At 32.0% G+C, this 16,443-nt stretch overlaps 3 protein-coding genes across 5 annotated transcripts; all 3 read right to left on the reverse strand.

The window, feature by feature from the left end:
• Positions 1-408: 408 nt before the first annotated feature.
• LOC138338076 (uncharacterized) lies at positions 409-5,627 on the reverse strand. Its single transcript, XM_069288551.1, has 6 exons — positions 5,378-5,627; positions 4,609-4,681; positions 2,984-3,779; positions 2,297-2,443; positions 603-1,895; positions 409-516 (listed from the first exon to the last, which is right to left on the reverse strand). The coding sequence occupies exons 1-6, from the start codon at positions 5,625-5,627 to the stop codon at positions 409-411; spliced, it is 2,667 nt and encodes an 888-aa protein (XP_069144652.1).
• Positions 5,628-8,922: 3,295 nt separating this feature from the next.
• On the reverse strand, positions 8,923-10,895 carry LOC112941989 (uncharacterized). The gene is made up of 2 exons (XM_026032440.2): positions 10,579-10,895; positions 8,923-9,952 (listed from the first exon to the last, which is right to left on the reverse strand). The coding sequence occupies exons 1-2, from the start codon at positions 10,739-10,741 to the stop codon at positions 9,192-9,194; spliced, it is 924 nt and encodes a 307-aa protein (XP_025888225.2). The 5' UTR covers positions 10,742-10,895; the 3' UTR covers positions 8,923-9,191.
• Positions 10,896-11,698: 803 nt separating this feature from the next.
• LOC101260848 (uncharacterized) lies at positions 11,699-15,771 on the reverse strand. Of its 3 annotated transcripts, XM_010327108.4 has the most exons (5): positions 15,396-15,771; positions 14,414-14,476; positions 14,122-14,184; positions 12,805-13,636; positions 11,699-11,841 (listed from the first exon to the last, which is right to left on the reverse strand). In XM_010327108.4, exons 1-4 carry the CDS (start codon positions 15,625-15,627, stop codon positions 12,813-12,815), a joined length of 1,182 nt encoding a protein of 393 aa, XP_010325410.1. In that variant the 5' UTR covers positions 15,628-15,771; the 3' UTR covers positions 11,699-11,841; positions 12,805-12,812. The 3 variants fall into 3 exon arrangements, with proteins under 3 accessions (XP_010325410.1, XP_025888226.1, XP_004246114.1); XM_026032441.2 differs by lacking the exon at positions 11,699-11,841 and having other exon boundaries at positions 12,668-13,636; positions 14,414-14,470; XM_004246066.5 differs by lacking the exon at positions 11,699-11,841 and having other exon boundaries at positions 12,668-13,636.
• Between the last annotated feature and the right edge of the window lie 672 nt (positions 15,772-16,443).

Here is a 16,443-nt window from a genome sequence, read left to right on the forward strand (position 1 = left end):
ACTAATTACAAATATACCCTCTTATTCAAGTAATGCCTTCTTTAATACTCCCCTCAAGTTTGAAGGCATGAACAAGTTCATTACTCCAAACTTGGATAACAAGTATTCATGTTGAGATTTTCCTAATCCTTTAGTTAGCATATCAGCTTCTTGCTCCTTTGTATGTAGATACTTTGTTTCGAGTAATCCTTGCTGAATCTTCTCACGTATGAAATGACAATCCTACTCAATGTGTTTTGTTCTTTCATGTAACACTGGATTAGCAGCAATTTGTATGCTGATTTACTGTCACTGTAAACACTGACTGGAGTTTGAATCTTAGCTCCCAATTCTTTAAACAACTTAACTATCCATGTAATCTCAGCTATAGCACTGGCCATACTTCTATACTCAGCTTCAGGTGAGCTTCTAGAGACTGTGGCTTGTTTCTTTGATTTCCAATAGATCAATGATTCTCACATCTTCACCATAAAACCTGAAACTGATGTATTCTAGTGTGTAAACAAGCTCCCCAATCTGCATCACAGTAAACCTTTAACTGTTTGGAGCTTTTACTAGACAGTAGTACTCCTTGTCCTGCTTGATTTTTTTATGTATCTTACAACTTTGAGTGCAACATTTAAATGAGATTGTTTTGGTTGATGAAGAAATTGACAGAGTGTTTGAGTAGAAAATGCAATATCTGGTCTTGTAACATTCAGATATAATAACTTGCCCACTAATCTTCTGTACATTGTTGCATCCTCCAGTAACTTGTCTTCTTTATCTTTTCCATTCATATCATCATACTCTTTAGTAGTTAGTTTAACATATGGATTTAGTGGTGTACCAACTGGTTTAGCAGCACCAAGTCCTACTTCAGAAATGATTTCTAAAGTGTATTTTCTTTGATGCATTACAATACCTTCTTGTGACCTGGCAAACTCAATTCCAAGAAAGTATCTTAGATCTCCCAAATCTTTCATCTTGAAAGTATTCAGTAGTATTCCTTTTGTATCCTTTATCAAGCTAAGATCATTTCTAGTAATCATCATGTCATCTACATATACTAGAATTACCACAAAAGATTCACCAGTCCTTTTTATAAACAGTGAGTAATCTAGATGACTTTGAACAAAGCCAAGATTAAGTTGTGCCTCTGTGAGTTTTACATTCCACTGTCTAGGTGCTTGTTTCAAACCATATAAGGATTTAATGAGCTTACACACTGGTTTCTCCCCCTGCACATTAAAACCTTTGGGAGTTTGAAAACCTTGAGGGAGAGTAATATAAACTTCTTCTAGCAGATCACCCTGAAGAAATGCATTTGAAACATCCATTTGATGAACATGCCATTTCTCAGTAGCAGCAAGTGCTAACACACTTCTGATAGTGACCATTTTCACTACTGGAGAGAAGGTTTCTTGATAATTAATACCTTCTCTTTGATTAAAACATTTGGCAACTAATTGAGCTTTAAACTTATTTACTTCACCTGAAGCTAAATACTTGATCTTGAACACCCATTTGCACCCAATAAGCCTTCTTGCTGGAGGCAATGGAACAATAATCCAAGTGTTGTTAGCATCCAAGGCTGAAATTTCAGAGGTTATAGCCTCTACCCACCTCTGATCAGAACATGCTTCTTCAAATGTTGATGGCTCAACATTATTTCCAAATTTAGACAGAAATGTCTGGTATGATGTATGTAAGTGATCATAAGCAACATATATATCAATAAAGTAAGTTGGCTTATCTCCAGACTTGAGTTTTGCAGCTGCTACATAGTCTTTCATCCATAAAGGAGCTTTACTATTCCTTGTAGACCTTCTTTGTTCAGTAATGGACACATCTAATGTAGACATATCAGATCCACCCTCAGTTGTAATTAGCGATATTAGAATCAGTATCAATATCTGCTTAGAAGGTAGTAAGAAATAATTGTCATGCTGTAGAAGATGGGATTGCAAAAGGAAATGTGGATTCTCTGAACAAGACATCTCTGCTAAGAAAAAAAATACTTGTTCTTCAAATCATATAGTATATACCCTTTAGTATTTTCACTATAACCCATATGAACAACAACTACACTTCTTGGTTGAAACTTATCCTGAATATACATATTCTTGGCAAAACACAAGCAACCTAATACTCTCAAATGTTGAAGTGAGGGTTGTTGCTTATGAAACTTTTCATAAGGTGATTTACCATGTAACACTGGTGTAGGAAGCCTATTTATAATGTATGCAGCACTCAATATACAATGTCCCCAAAATTTGATTGGAATATGACCTTGGAACTTTATTGCTCTAGCTACCTCCAAGATGTGTTTTTGTTTTCTCTCAGCTATGCCATTCTGTTGAGGTGTATGAATACAAGTTCTTTGATGAACAATCCCTAGACTGGTAAACAACTTGTTACATTCAGCATTCACAGACTCTGAACCATTATCAGTTCTAATGACCTGAACTTTGGAATGAAACTGAGTTTGAACTAAACAAAAGAAGTTTTGTAGCACAACACAAACATAACTTTTCAACTTGATTAGAAATAGCCACAACATTCTTGTACAATCATCAACAATTGTTACAAAGAATTTATTGCCATCATATGTAGTAGTATTGAATGGCCCCCATATGTCAATATGTAGCAGTTGAAAAACTTAAGTAGACATAGAAGTACTATGAACAAATGGTAGTCTATGTTGTTTAGCTAGTGGACAGATTGTGCAAGTATGCACTTCCTTGGAACATTGAGTAACTGAGAATTTGAACACTTGTGTTAAAACACTAGGTGAGGTGTGGCCTAATCTTTGGTGCCATAGTAGAACTTTTGAATTAGATATGGATGGAGATATAGATGAGGAAGTAGTTTGAGTTTCTTTATTCTCTTCTGCTGTGAAAGACTGACTTTCTGCTGTTAAAGATTGACTATTTTTGCCTCTACTGACTTTGTGAATAGGTAGATGATAGAGACCTGCATTTTCTCTACCAATCCCCCTCACCTGCCCACTGTAGAGGTCCTGAAATATGACAAAGTCAGGAAAGAAGGAAACAACACAATTTAGATCCTTTGTAAGCTTTGAGACTGATAACAGATTAAACTTGAAATCAGGAATTAATAGAACATTTTCTATAGTGTCTTGTGAAGTCAAATAGCAAGATCCTGTGTGAGTAACTTTGACATTATCTCCATTTGGCAAATATACTCTTCTAGGTCCATCTGATAATACTTGTTGTTGATAATCAAGTATAGTAAATAAGGATGTCATATGATTAGTAGCACCTGAGTCAATAATCCACCCATGTTGTTTATTCCCAACTGTAAGTGCAATGTCATTACCTGTTGAGGATGAATAATCTTGAACTAGATTAGCATTTCCAGCATTGTTAGGCTGTGAAGTTGATCCTTCTGCTCCTCCTTTAGAATTTGTATGTCCAAGCATTTGTAGTATCTGACTGTACTGATTTTGGATAACACTCATTCCTCTAGTATAATCATTATTAGTTACCTTTCCATTGTAACCTTGACTATAAGAGTTGTTGCTTGAACTTTCCTCTCTATTAGAACTATACTTTTCTGTGTATTTTTGTTCTTGATCATTACTAACAACATTATGAGCTGTTTGAAACTGTCTTTTGTCATTCTGATTTCTTCCCCTTCCATATGATGATCCTTTCTTTCTTCTTTCAAGACCACGAGGATATCCATGAAGTTGAAAACAAACAGCTCGAGTATGTCCTGTTCTATTACAATAATCACAGTACACATTTGGATCATAACTAGGAACATTAGAAGATCTGTGTTAGGTAGAGATCAGTTTCTAGCAGTAAACATTGCATGTAATTCCACATGTTCACTACTAGTAGTTTGTGTGATTCTACGCTGGCTTTCTCTTTCAATTAACGTAGAGTAAACCTTATTCAGTGAAAGAAGAGGTATCATCATCAGAATCTGGTCTCTTGCTTGATCATATGACTCATTAAGGCCCATAAGAAATTGCAACAACTTTTGATTGTGCATAAACGTAATGAAATCTCTAGAACCAGGACACTCACAAAGACATAGGAACCAATCTATCATACTCTACCCATAGCTCCCTCAATCGAGAAAAATATACAGATATAGTGCTCATACCTTGACTGATTGTAGCAATTTCTTTGTGTAATTGATAAATTCAACTCCCATCCACTTTATCATATCTTTCACACAGTTCCTTCCACACTTCTGCTGCATTAGTTGAGTAAACAATTCCACTAAGCAACTCTTTTGATACACAATTCATAATCCATGATAGAACAATGGCATTACATCGTTCCCACAGATTCTTCAAGTTTTATCCATATGCTTCATTCTTGCAAGATCCATCGATGAATCCTAGCTTATTTCTTCCTAGAATAGCTATTTTCATAGCTCTGCTCCACACTGAGAAGTTTTCTAATCCAGATAGCTGGATCGAAATCAACATAACACCTGAGTTATCGATGTTATTCAAGAACAATGGATGATTATGACTCAATTTTTCTGGAAGTTCATTATCAACGACTGTCATTGCTGCTTCAATTTACCAGATCTAATTTGAACAAACTTTGATTGTATCTATTGCACAGGCTCTGATACCATGTTCACGAATGCAGATTGGAAGCATGAAGAAGAAGGAGAAGTATATTCAAGTATTCTGGAAGATTCCCAGAACTGAAAGCTACAGGAAAATTGAAAAACAGAACTAACTACATTCCTCTACCTTCCTATCTATATATATACATACATATATAAAGAATATAATAACAACTTTAATTAACTCCTAACTAATTTGTTACTAATTACAAATATACCCTCTTATTCAAGTAATGCCTTCTTTAATAAATTAACTCGAGAACCTATTATAATTTATTTTTGTGTGTAAAAAAAATTAAGGAGTTTTAATTTAGCATGATGTCTTACTAATAATTGAATCAAATAATGACATTCAATTAAATGACTCGAAAACAAGTTATTTTGAATATAAATAGATTTTTGGATGACCAACTAAAGACTATAACAATCAAACTAGAAAGTAAAGATGCATATTATTTTGTTGGATGATCAAATGAAAAACTAGCAATCAAACTAGAAAGTAAGTAAAGATACATAATTAATCAATTTGATTCGATTTGATTTAATTTTCAAAAAGCACCCCTAACACAAGTATCGGGTATCTTTATCATCCAATAGTTGGACATATAAGATATTTGGATCTAAAACCCTAGATTCTAAATTCATTAGCTATTTCGAGTCCGATTATTCAAGTGAACATCTGCTACCTCTCATCAAGTATCATTAACTCTATTTGCCGAATCAAATTAGTTAAAATCTTTAAATTAAAAAAACAAATAAATTGGAACAGGCGGTTGCTTACCGCATGGTTCTTGATTCTTTGAAGAGGCTCGATGTTTTATATTGGATGGGTAAAACGGCCTTGGTGTAGGTTTTTTTTTTGAGCCACATCCTGAAAGCTCAACAGAGGTAGAAGCCATCGTCTCTGCAACTTGATGTTTTTTATTTGGCATTGATTTCTTCTTTGCCCTAGAAACCGTCGGACGTGGTGCATTGGGGGCGCAAAGAGCAAGGACATATATTCTTTTCTCAGTTTTTGAAGGCACAGTCATGGTAGATCAAAAGCTTCAATTTTTTAACTTTATTTCAACTGGCGTATGTTTTCACAAAGAAGTTTATGCTCAAGGTCGGTAAATATATATACTTCCGTCGTTCATTTTATTTTAACCTAATTTTATTTTCTCATCCATTTTCAAAAGAATAATTTTTTTCTCTTTTTAGGAATCTCTGCATTTTAAATTTTCACGTGGCACGTTTAGGACCACAAGATTTAATGATATTTTCATATATTTGACATATTTTTACTTTAAGTAGACTGAATTTTTTCCTCGTCATTTAAAAAATTGTGACATTTTTTTTTGGATTAAACAAAAAGAAAATGGTGCCACATAAAATGAGACGGGGGAGTAAATTGTAAAATGTAAATAGTTATTTTTTTCAATTAACATAAAATAATATTGAGATAAGTGTCAAAAACACGCCTAAACTATACTTTTTTTTAGTTTAAACTATTGAGAGTGTAAGTTTCGTACTTACACTATAACTTTTTAGTTTGAAAAATACATCTCTCTTTTATACCACTTTCAACATGGTGTGTGTAATAGCATTCTCTCTTTCATTTTAAAAATTATCACATTACACTCCACATGGACAAAATATTTCAACCTCAAAAGTTAAATAAATTATTGGTATTAGTTAAAGAAATAATTCTATCAACTCCATCTAAACCTCCGCTTTCAATTTTTCTCTTATTTAGCATTAAATATATATCCATATTAAAAATATTTTTTACTTGCAGCCGCAAATTTTTTTATTTACTTATGCTATATTCGTACACCTGCAAAAAAAAATTTCTCTAAAAATATATGTACGTACGTATCTAACACAAAATGAGAAGTATAAAAGAATAAAAATTAGGCGTAGGGGATTAAATACGATGGGATATAATTGGGGGGGGGGGGGTGCTGCTGACTTTAATCTTTATTTGTTAGTTAATATTTATAGTTTATTATTAAATTTTTATAAAGGTGAAATATTTTATCTACGTGGAATACTATGTGTCAATATGTTTTCAAATAAAAAATAAGAGAGTGTTTTACACACACAACTGGAGTATGTTTTTCAAACTAAAAATATGATAGTTTAGATATGAAACTTATACTCAATAATTTAGATTTGAAATTAACAAATGAGATAATTTATGTGTGTTTTTTAAATTTATCTCAATAATATTTTCTATCAAATCATCATGTCCTGACAACTACTTAATTTGACAGAGAAATGTAAAATACTTTAAAAGTAATATAATCATAAATTAGCGATTTAATAATGTAATAAAATTATGTCTCGAATATTATAACTTTGATCATGTCACTTACTTCTAGCAACATACCAAATTTGATTATATATTTCATCCTCGCACGACCAAATTTATTATCCTTCCTATTTATTTTACTTGTCATATTTATTTTGACATCCAATTTTAATATTCCTCTCTTTTAATTCATTTTTTTTTTTTTGAGCTTCTAAATTTATAACGTGTCAAATTATCTTTTTGCACTATTATTTTTGCTACTATATTATTATTGTTATTATCCTTGTTGTCGTATTTCTACAACTACTCATAAAATTATATGTTTTATTATTGAAATTACTATTATCTTTTTACGCCTCTTTTCCTTAAACAATCAATTGTCGCTACTTTATTTCGTTTTATATTTATTATATTAATTGTTAGTCTATATTGCGTATCTATATTTTATATTATTAGAAAGTTACAATATTAGTATTTTCTTTTATATACATATTAGCTGTCGTAATACTCTGTATATTGTATTAGTTGTTAAGTTAGAAGCCTAAAATTAAAAGAGAAATGAAAAAAGCCCAAGAAAAATCAGCCTAACCCTATAGATGAGCAAATTTTCAAGTATCCCTAAATCTATTTTCTTTCAATCCTGTATATAGTCCGACTTCAAAATGGGCACTTTTTGGATGTTACAGACCATAAAGGACCTCCTTGACATTACTTGTTTCTAATTCATTCAATATAGTCCCGCTTCAAAACGGACACTTTTTAGACGTTACAGACCAAAACGGATCCTCCCTGACATTACTTGTTTCTAGTTTATTCGATATCGTTTAAAGTCGATAGTTTCTTTTAGTAATCTGATGAAGGTTCCACTTCTTCAACAACAATTATCAGTACCACATAATGCACCAAACACCAAAAGAAACTATCTGAAAGCCCCTACGGTTTTGCTACTTCCAAACCTGGTTGTCACGAGATAGAGTAAAATCAGTTCTATTTTCAGGCAATCCCACCGATACGTAAGGGCTAAAACACATACAAAGAGTGAAGCTAGAATTATATTCACAGGAATTCGCGTATTTAGTTAACTTCACTTCTGAAAAGCTCAATCGAAACACCCTTAAAATATGCTAAAAACAGGTAAAAGAATGTACATTGTATCTGAAACTATAGTTAAGATAATATGGATTTTAGACGACGAAAGGCTTACTCAATGCCATTGAGAGCTGCATTTTCGTGCTGATCAATTTCCCTTTAGCTGCCTCGGCTTGATTGTTTGCACCTCATGGTTTGCCGTCTCCATCATACTTTTGAGATATTGATGCATCTGTCGTTCAATAATTAAATCATATATGGCCTTCACACTAGCATAAGATTAAATAGAAACACGTGATGCAAAATTTGATAATAATTAATAAAAAAAATTATGTCAGATTATTTCTTAATCTCCTTAAAAGGATGTAAAATATATTAAAAATTTAATTAATTTAAAATGGAGAAAATATTTCTTAAAATGTACAAGGTTAAAAATTGAACACAAGATTCTCAGCGTAGATATTAGGAAACACGTTAATAGTCACATCAAACTACCAAATATCCTTATTTTTAGAAGTGTTTTTTAAACGTTTTCTTTTTAAGTACTTCCTTAGTCCCAAAATAAAGTGTTATTTTTTTTTTATGTTCATCATGAAAAACAATAAATACTATAAGATATGATATATTAAAGATATAATTGAAAACAATTACTACTATTATTTTCTAATTGGTAAAAGGTTCCTGTTCTTTCTAGGAAAAAGAATTCAAAAAATACTTTAATTTTAATCGAAATTATCATTAAGATAACAAATTTTATAGAGAATGTTTTATTCTCTGCATTATTAAATAGTGTATTTATGTATCCACGTGGATACATTATATTATACTTTTAAAATAAACTACTCCATAAAAGACCCTTTCCAAAGTTTAATATCATAACAATAATTTCGATCCAAGTTCATATATATATTTGAGGCTTTTTTTTCCTTTCTTCATAACAACAATTTTCAACACAAATTATCAACAACTTTGCATTCATTTAATTCCCTATCACTCAAAGCACCTAACTTCAAAAGAAACTACATAAAATCCCCTGTAGTTTGCTACTTATTGTTACGAGTAGAAGCGAAGTCAGTTCTATTTTCACACCATCACATCAAAACGTAACGACTAAAACACATACAACTAACTGAAGCTACAATCCTATTTACAATAAAAACACCATAAAATTCGCGAAACAGTTAGAAAATGTACATTGTATCTGAAACTTAAGCTAAGATTGTATTGCTTTTAGACGTCGAAAGGCTAACTCAGTGCCATTGAGAGCTGCATTTTCGCGCTGATCAATTTCCCTCAGTACATTCTTAGCTGCCTCGGCTTGATTACAAACTTTTTGCACTTCATGATTTGCAATCTCATACGCTGCAACACATTTTTGTTCCTCGTATTTCAATGCCCCTTCCTCCTGTTTTAGAACAGCCACGCATTCTTTCAACTTACCAATCAGTTCCATCGCGTCTGCTATCTGTCTTTCTAAACTCTCCTTCTTTTTCATAACCATCGCGATATGTCCTTGTGTTTGAAAGATCTCATCTTTAAGATCATTTGCACAAGTTATCGCGTTTTCATATCTAGTCTTCAGCTCTATAGGAAATGACTGCATTTCTCTCTGTCTCTTAGCGATGAGCAAATCATAATGACACGCGATGAAATCTCTAACATTGTTGTAGAAAGATGAATAATCTGCTTCAAGGAAATCCAAGTTGAAGAATGCATTGTTCGCGAACTTAATCATTGCTTCAATGTTTTTCGTGCTTCCAGAGGTGAGCTGGAACACCAAAACTGATTTGACCTGAGAGATTATAGTCTTCGATTCCTCGTTGATGTGAGGAGATGAAAAATCATTAATCCGAACACGTTGATTTGGTGGTGGACTCAGTAATGTCAACGGATTCAGATTTATCTTTTCATCTTTGATTATTAGAGTATTTATACTCGATCCCAATGGCATTGTTGGCATTGCCATTGATGAAGCTTCAAAATCAACAATATCAAAAAGATTTAGTATTTTTCAATACTTTGTTTCAAAATCAATAATATCAAAACTTTAACATTATGAATTCAATTGAACCCGAACCAACACTAAACCTCGAAATCGAGGGCTAGTTCACTTGGTGCGCTCCTTATTTTACCCTTTCCCTCTCCTCCCATAATGTAATAAAAATAGGGATAAAGGTAACTAAATTACGGTCCTTGAACACATTTTCTTTTTGTAATTTTATACATTTTTTTTACTTTCAAATATATTTCAGGCGTCTCAACTGCGTGGAGTTATGAAATATGTCACATAATTCACAAGATATATAAAATTACAAGAAAAAACTGAGTTCAGAGGTATATACTTAATAATTTTTATGTCTATGTCTCTGAAATTTCGATTAAAGTTCCAGTACTTTTTACATAAAAGAAAAACTAATAGCAGTGAAGCAAAAGTGGGTAGTAGGGACAGGGGCTGGAGCCATAGTTACAGTTACAGGTCTGACAAAACTCAATAATTTTAATAATTTAATAAAATAATTTATTTAAAATCAAGTGAATTGAGTTTTTTATTTTAGAATTTAAAACTCATAAACACGAAAAAAGGCAAAATTGAAGCTTACCTTCTGCTGAAACTGGTATCTGAGGGAGTTGTTGTCTACCTCTTTCGAAATCATCGATAAATTTCTCACTCTGACGAGAATAAATTGTTGGAGTTTCAATGTTTCTAGGCACACATTTGGTAAATCCAGGGGGTATTTCTGAAAAATAATTTTTATCTGTCATTGTTGAGATTTTTTTTTAGTCGATAGATTGTAGATTCGAGTCAGCCAATTCGAACGTAAATTATAATTTTTGGAGTTCAAAGATGGGGAAAAAAGAGGTAGCTGAAAAAAAAAAAGTACAGAGGAGGAAATGGGAAAGGAAGTCAATGAACGGTGGGAAAAAGGGAAAAAACAAAGAGACAAAACCATGAAAAACTGCGTAAAATAAATTAATTTTAAAATATTTTTTGGATAAAATTAGTTTATTTAAAAAAAGTTATTTTCTCTGTTATTTTTTTTACTAGGTTATAATTTTTAAAAGTTAATTTAATTAATTTTTAACATTAAATTTGATATTTTTTAAATAAAAATATTTAAAATTATACGAAAAATATAAAAAATTACAATTTTTACATATAAATATGATGAAAAAAAATATCGTGAAATGTTAGATCAATTTTTTTTATATTTGGACTGTAAAAAAAATTAATGATCATTAAAAGTCGATAGCTTTGTATCTATTTTTTACCTTTGTTATTAAATATTATTCAATATCTAATATATTTATTAAAATATAAAATTTAACATGTTCAAAAGGTGATGAAGTAATAGTTCGTTTGGCCAAACTATCAATTTTGCTAGTTTTGATTTTTCTTTTATTGAAATGTCTGATTGCAATTGCTTAATTAATTTGAAATGCATTTATGATGACAACAGAGAAATAAATTTATGTTTGGTCAAAACTTCAAAAATACTTTTGACCAAAATTTACTTTCATATAATATCTTTTATTTTTTTCGAAAGTTAAAATATTTTAAAATAAAATTAATATATTAAAAACGATATATCAAGGACCAATTCTGGTTGTTTCTATTAAAGAAAATAAAATGGAACTCAAAATATAAAAAATATTAATACAAATTACAAGGTTTTCTGATGTTAAAATAATGATAAATAAATTTCAAAATATAACTCAAAATTTATATAATTTGAATCTCCAAATAAAGACGAACGGATCACTTAACAATTTTTTTTTCTTCGAATGATACAAATGGAAAGTTTTAGAGTTTTCTTCTCTGTTTATCTTTAGCCTTGTCAGGAAAATATTCAATGCATGTGAAACTGCAAATAGTAACTAATTATTAGAACGTACAAGTAAATATCATCAAAAGATTTTCCAACAAAGAATCCAAAGCTGTGATCCATATTTTTTTCTTGGAAAAGGAACAAATATATCTTCGAAATATTATAAATAATATGTAGATATTTTTTATCATACTTCTGAGATATTGGTGCGTCTATCATCAAAAAAACTTAAACATATATATCATTCACTCTAACAAAAGACTAAAAAGGAATATGTGTTACAATTTAACTCTCTTTAATATTTAATAAATGTCAGGCTGATGGATATAATTATAACATATGTATATCCATTATAAAGGGTACATATGCTTTAATTATTCGGACGGGTATACCAATTTCCCAAAAATATAACAGAAAATATTTGTATACCATTTACGACAATTCGAGGGATATTCTTTTCCGTACTTTCTTTTGCTAGCTTAACACACTAATTTCATGGGATACACTTGTTGCCTCCCATCAATATAATGGGATATACTTGTTTCCTCTCATGAACATACTCATGAGCAATATATGGTCAACAATTATAATGTATCTACTCGAATAGATATAAATTTAATTTTCATTGTTAAGCTAAGTTTTCATTCATTACTTTCATATATATAATTTTCTAACCTCTATACCCTTCAAACGTTGAGAACACGCGCAAAACAAGCGTGTTATTAACCTATTCAAACTTAAACGAGTTGGGTTATGGGCTGATTTTGCGATCCTTGGGTGGAATCAATGCCATCCATGAAACTGAAGTTAAAAAGGCAATCTGAGCCCACAAGTTAAAAAGGCTAAAAGCATGACAAGAAACTTAAGGAGAATATACTAAATACCGATAACTAAACGAAGAAACAGCCTGTTCCCAAAACATGTCAAAATAGTGATGAAGACTTGCAGATTATCTAGTAGGTGATCTAGTTCAATAAGAGGATGCAAAGTCTAACTAACCGAGATGATCAACGATATGTAGACTCTAGGCGTTGAGTGGTGGATTCAATCCCTGCGAGAGCTGCATTTTTGCGTTGCTTAATTTCCCTTATCTTTACTTGAGCTGCCTCCAACTGTATGCCAACTTCGCGTCTCTTGGCTTCTGCATCTTTTTGTGCTACTTTGTATTTTATCATATCATGTTTCAGACGTTCATCTTCGCGTTCCACACGTTCTAGCTCTTGCTTCAGAACTTCAATGTGACTCTTCAAAGATCCAATTTTCTCTTTGACCTTCTCCTGTTCTCCACGAGTACGAGCAATAACCTCATCAACATCATTTACATCACGCATAGCATTTAGATAATTCCCTCCCCACACCGAGAAGGACAATGAGTTTTCTTCTCTCTCAGCATCATGTAAATTGTAGCGATGTTCAATGTACTCCCTGACGTCTTTGTAGAAAGAGCCATAATCAACACCAAATCCTTTCAAATAGGTAAAGGTAGTATTGGCCTGATGAACCATGCAGTCAACGTCGTTGCTCCCAGAAGTAAGCAGCTTCTGCACCAATATATACTCAACTTTAAGAATTACTTTCTTCAATTCTTCGTCAAGCATCTCGGGCGTTTGATTTGTACTTGGGGGTTTCTTCAGTCTTAATAAAGGATTTATCTTTAACTTTGTTTCTATTTGCTCATCCTCGGGAACTTCCAAAGGACTATGACTGGTTGATCCCAATGGTGGCCCGGGAGGTGGGGTGACTGGCTCCGGAGCATTTGCAGTTACAGAAACTTGTACTGGATCTTCTCTGGTCGACCCCGATGGTGGTGTAGGAAAAGAAACTGCTGGAGCTGTGGCAGTCGCATAAACAACATCAACAATTTAAAGTTAAAACTTCCTGAGAAGTTTCATCATTATTATATAATTCTAATTCATGTTGGCAAAACGTAAAGACGCGATCTTTTAACAGGAATCTTGGACTGAAAAAATGTAGAAAAAAGTTGATGGAAGACAAATGATAACAGAGGCGACCAGTTCTCCTTTCCGTGATGTTGATAGTGCAGGAACAAAAGAAACAATTTTATAGCACCAACACGAACAAGTTCAGGTCTGCTATATGAACCCTCGTTGATCATGTTTTTTCCTTTAAAAATTCATCAAATGCACATTTATCATATACGTTGGAATTTTAAACAATATGTGAACTACTTTAATAGTAACCTCCACATAGAAAAAAGGAAATGGAATCTTGAACCAAAACACAATGTTACTTCACTAGATTAAAAATCATTAATCATGAAGCAAAAATAAGGAGTGGGGACAAGAGGAGGCTTACCATCTGATAGCTTTCTCCGAGGGTGACGTGATCTACGCAGTGAAGGTTGCGAGGCTGGCATTTCTGTTGTTGCCATGGATGGAATCCAACATCAACAACATGGAAAGACATAGTTTTGAGAATGTGGATCAAGTTAGGGAAAACAATACATGCTTAACGATTGAAAAATGAGGCAGGGGATTGGAACATTCAATGATAAGAAACCATGAACCACAACAGGATGTTGGCTTTCTGGATATAAATTCATTAGTCATGAAGCAAAAGTACGGAGCGGGAAAAGGAAGAAGCTCACCATCTGAATTCTGTTTGGAAGAGCGGCGACCAGGTCTGCGTCGTGACGATTGTGAAGCTGTCACTTCAATATCAACATGGAAAGCTTTAGTTTAAGAAATTGGAAGAAGCAAAGGAAAAAGATATATGCTTAACTGTTAGAACTTATTGAAGCTTTAGCTTAAGAAGACGCGGGACGTTTTAAAAGATTAAACTTCTTGAAAATTACTAAACCTTTAATCATTTCCTTTTTTATCAGTTTCAAAAAGAATATCACATTTACTTATATCGTAAGTATTTAAAGATATAATTCTTTTTACCCTTATCGATTCCACTTAATTTTAAAGATAAGTATTCTAATACATTTATGAGGTAACAGAAAAGTTAATTACTCTCTTCGTTTAAAAAAGAATTACCTTGTTTTTTTTGGTATGTTTAAAAAAGAATAACCACTTTTCTTTTTTTACAAGACTTTAACTTTAGCTATCCACGTGACATGTTTAAGACCACAAAATTAAAAGGTATTTTGATACACTTGACATAACTTTAAATTACAACCACAATATTAAAAAGTATTCTTTCTTTTCTTAAACTCCGTTCCAAGTCAAACGAAACCAATCTTTTTGAAACGAATGGAAGTATTTTTTTAAGAGTAATTTGGTAAACATTTCAAAGTTTTTATTATTTCTTAAATTTCGTGTCCGATCAAATGTTGTCACATAAAATGAGAGGAGGAAATACTCAAGCGACTTCAATAAGGGCAATTTGGTAAATATAATAAAATCTTCTATTATTTTTTTAACTTCATATTCAATCAAACAAACAATGTCACATGAAAAAACTCTAATCAAATTAGAAATGCCCCTCATGAACAACAACATGCAACTTCAGATAATTTAGTCGATCCTAATACAGATGCCCGTAACGAAAACCCCCAAATTGGGAATGTTGTTCGTGAACTCAGATAGATAGAAAATTATCAAAAGCAAAAGTAGTTAGCTCACCATCTGATCTCTGTTTCCGAGGGCGGCCCGGTGTACGTGGACGGGGCTGAAACTGGACAGGAATATACAGATTTGGGGCAAATCTTTCTCTTAAACTGCACCTTCTACCAGAAAGTTCATTAACAGACCCAATTTTCCTCTTATCATCTTGCATGTAACTATCGTGATCAATACTTATTCTTTTGCACAATGTTTTTGTAAACCCAGGTGGAATTTCAATTGTTTTTGACATTGATTAGCTTCCTTCTGCTGCGGATTCTCAAAATACATGAAAAATTAGTTCAAAGAGGTTCAAGAGTGATTAAAAATGGAGCTAATGATAAAAAAAAGTTAATGGTTTGGTGGTTTGTAGAAACACGAAAAAAAGAACAAACAGTTACAGTGGATGAGTGTGGGAAAAAGAGCAGAAATATTAGTGCAACTTTCGAGATTTTAAAAACATATTTGACTCTTTTTTTTTTTTATGAAATTATGCGGTGAAACAAACTTATATAATTTGATTATTCATCATAGATATAATTTGCTATAATTATTATTCACCATTAACATTCTACATTAATTATATAAGGGTGATTTTGAGTTTGTACAATTAGCTACATTTGCATATGCATAATTCGCCAGAATATACAATTATTTAATCAATACACATATACAATTTACATCTCTCCTACTCTTTAACCTCTCTCGCTCGCTGCTCTCCGCATATACAATTTATCTATCTTTCACTCTCAGCCCTCTCTCGCTTGGCATATATACAAATACATATGTATAATATACAATTATCTAAACAATATACATATACAGTTCACATCTCTCCTACTTTTTGTCCTCTCTCCTCCATGTAACATGTAGCTACAAATTGTAATTATCAAATCATAGCTATGGAAAGTAACTAAATTATTTTTTAGTGGCTATATGAAAAATCTCTTCATTTTTTTAAATTTGTCTACCATATTAAAAATAAATATTATTATATTTAAAATATGATATAATAAAATTATCACGAATACGTCATCCTTGATATTTGAGAAACTGTGAGATGATACTA

Source organism: Solanum lycopersicum, chromosome 8, assembly GCF_036512215.1.
Source record: "Solanum lycopersicum chromosome 8, SLM_r2.1".
In the NCBI taxonomy this organism is placed as follows: domain Eukaryota; kingdom Viridiplantae; phylum Streptophyta; class Magnoliopsida; order Solanales; family Solanaceae; genus Solanum; species Solanum lycopersicum.

What these genes read in the sequence shown, in the direction of transcription:
- LOC101260848 (XM_010327108.4), bottom strand. Translation starts at nt 15,627, where the DNA reads ATGTCAAAAACAATTGAAATTCCACCTGGGTTTACAAAAACATTGTGC. An exon ending in TCGGAAACAGAGATCAGATG is followed by an intron (nt 14,477 to 15,395) that starts GTGAGCTAACTA and finishes TTGATATTGAAG; the next exon opens with TGACAGCTTCACAATCGTCA. An exon ending in TTCCAAACAGAATTCAGATG is followed by an intron (nt 14,185 to 14,413) that starts GTGAGCTTCTTC and finishes TGGCAACAACAG; the next exon opens with AAATGCCAGCCTCGCAACCT.
- LOC112941989 (XM_026032440.2), bottom strand. Translation starts at nt 10,741, where the DNA reads ATGACAGATAAAAATTATTTTTCAGAAATACCCCCTGGATTTACCAAA. An exon ending in GATACCAGTTTCAGCAGAAG is followed by an intron (nt 9,953 to 10,578) that starts GTAAGCTTCAAT and finishes TTGATTTTGAAG; the next exon opens with CTTCATCAATGGCAATGCCA.
- LOC138338076 (XM_069288551.1), bottom strand. Translation starts at nt 5,627, where the DNA reads ATGACTGTGCCTTCAAAAACTGAGAAAAGAATATATGTCCTTGCTCTT. An exon ending in CATGCTTCCAATCTGCATTC is followed by an intron (nt 3,780 to 4,608) that starts GTGAACATGGTA and finishes TACCTAACACAG; the next exon opens with ATCTTCTAATGTTCCTAGTT. An exon ending in AGGACCTCTACAGTGGGCAG is followed by an intron (nt 2,444 to 2,983) that starts GTGAGGGGGATT and finishes TCCAAAGTTCAG; the next exon opens with GTCATTAGAACTGATAATGG.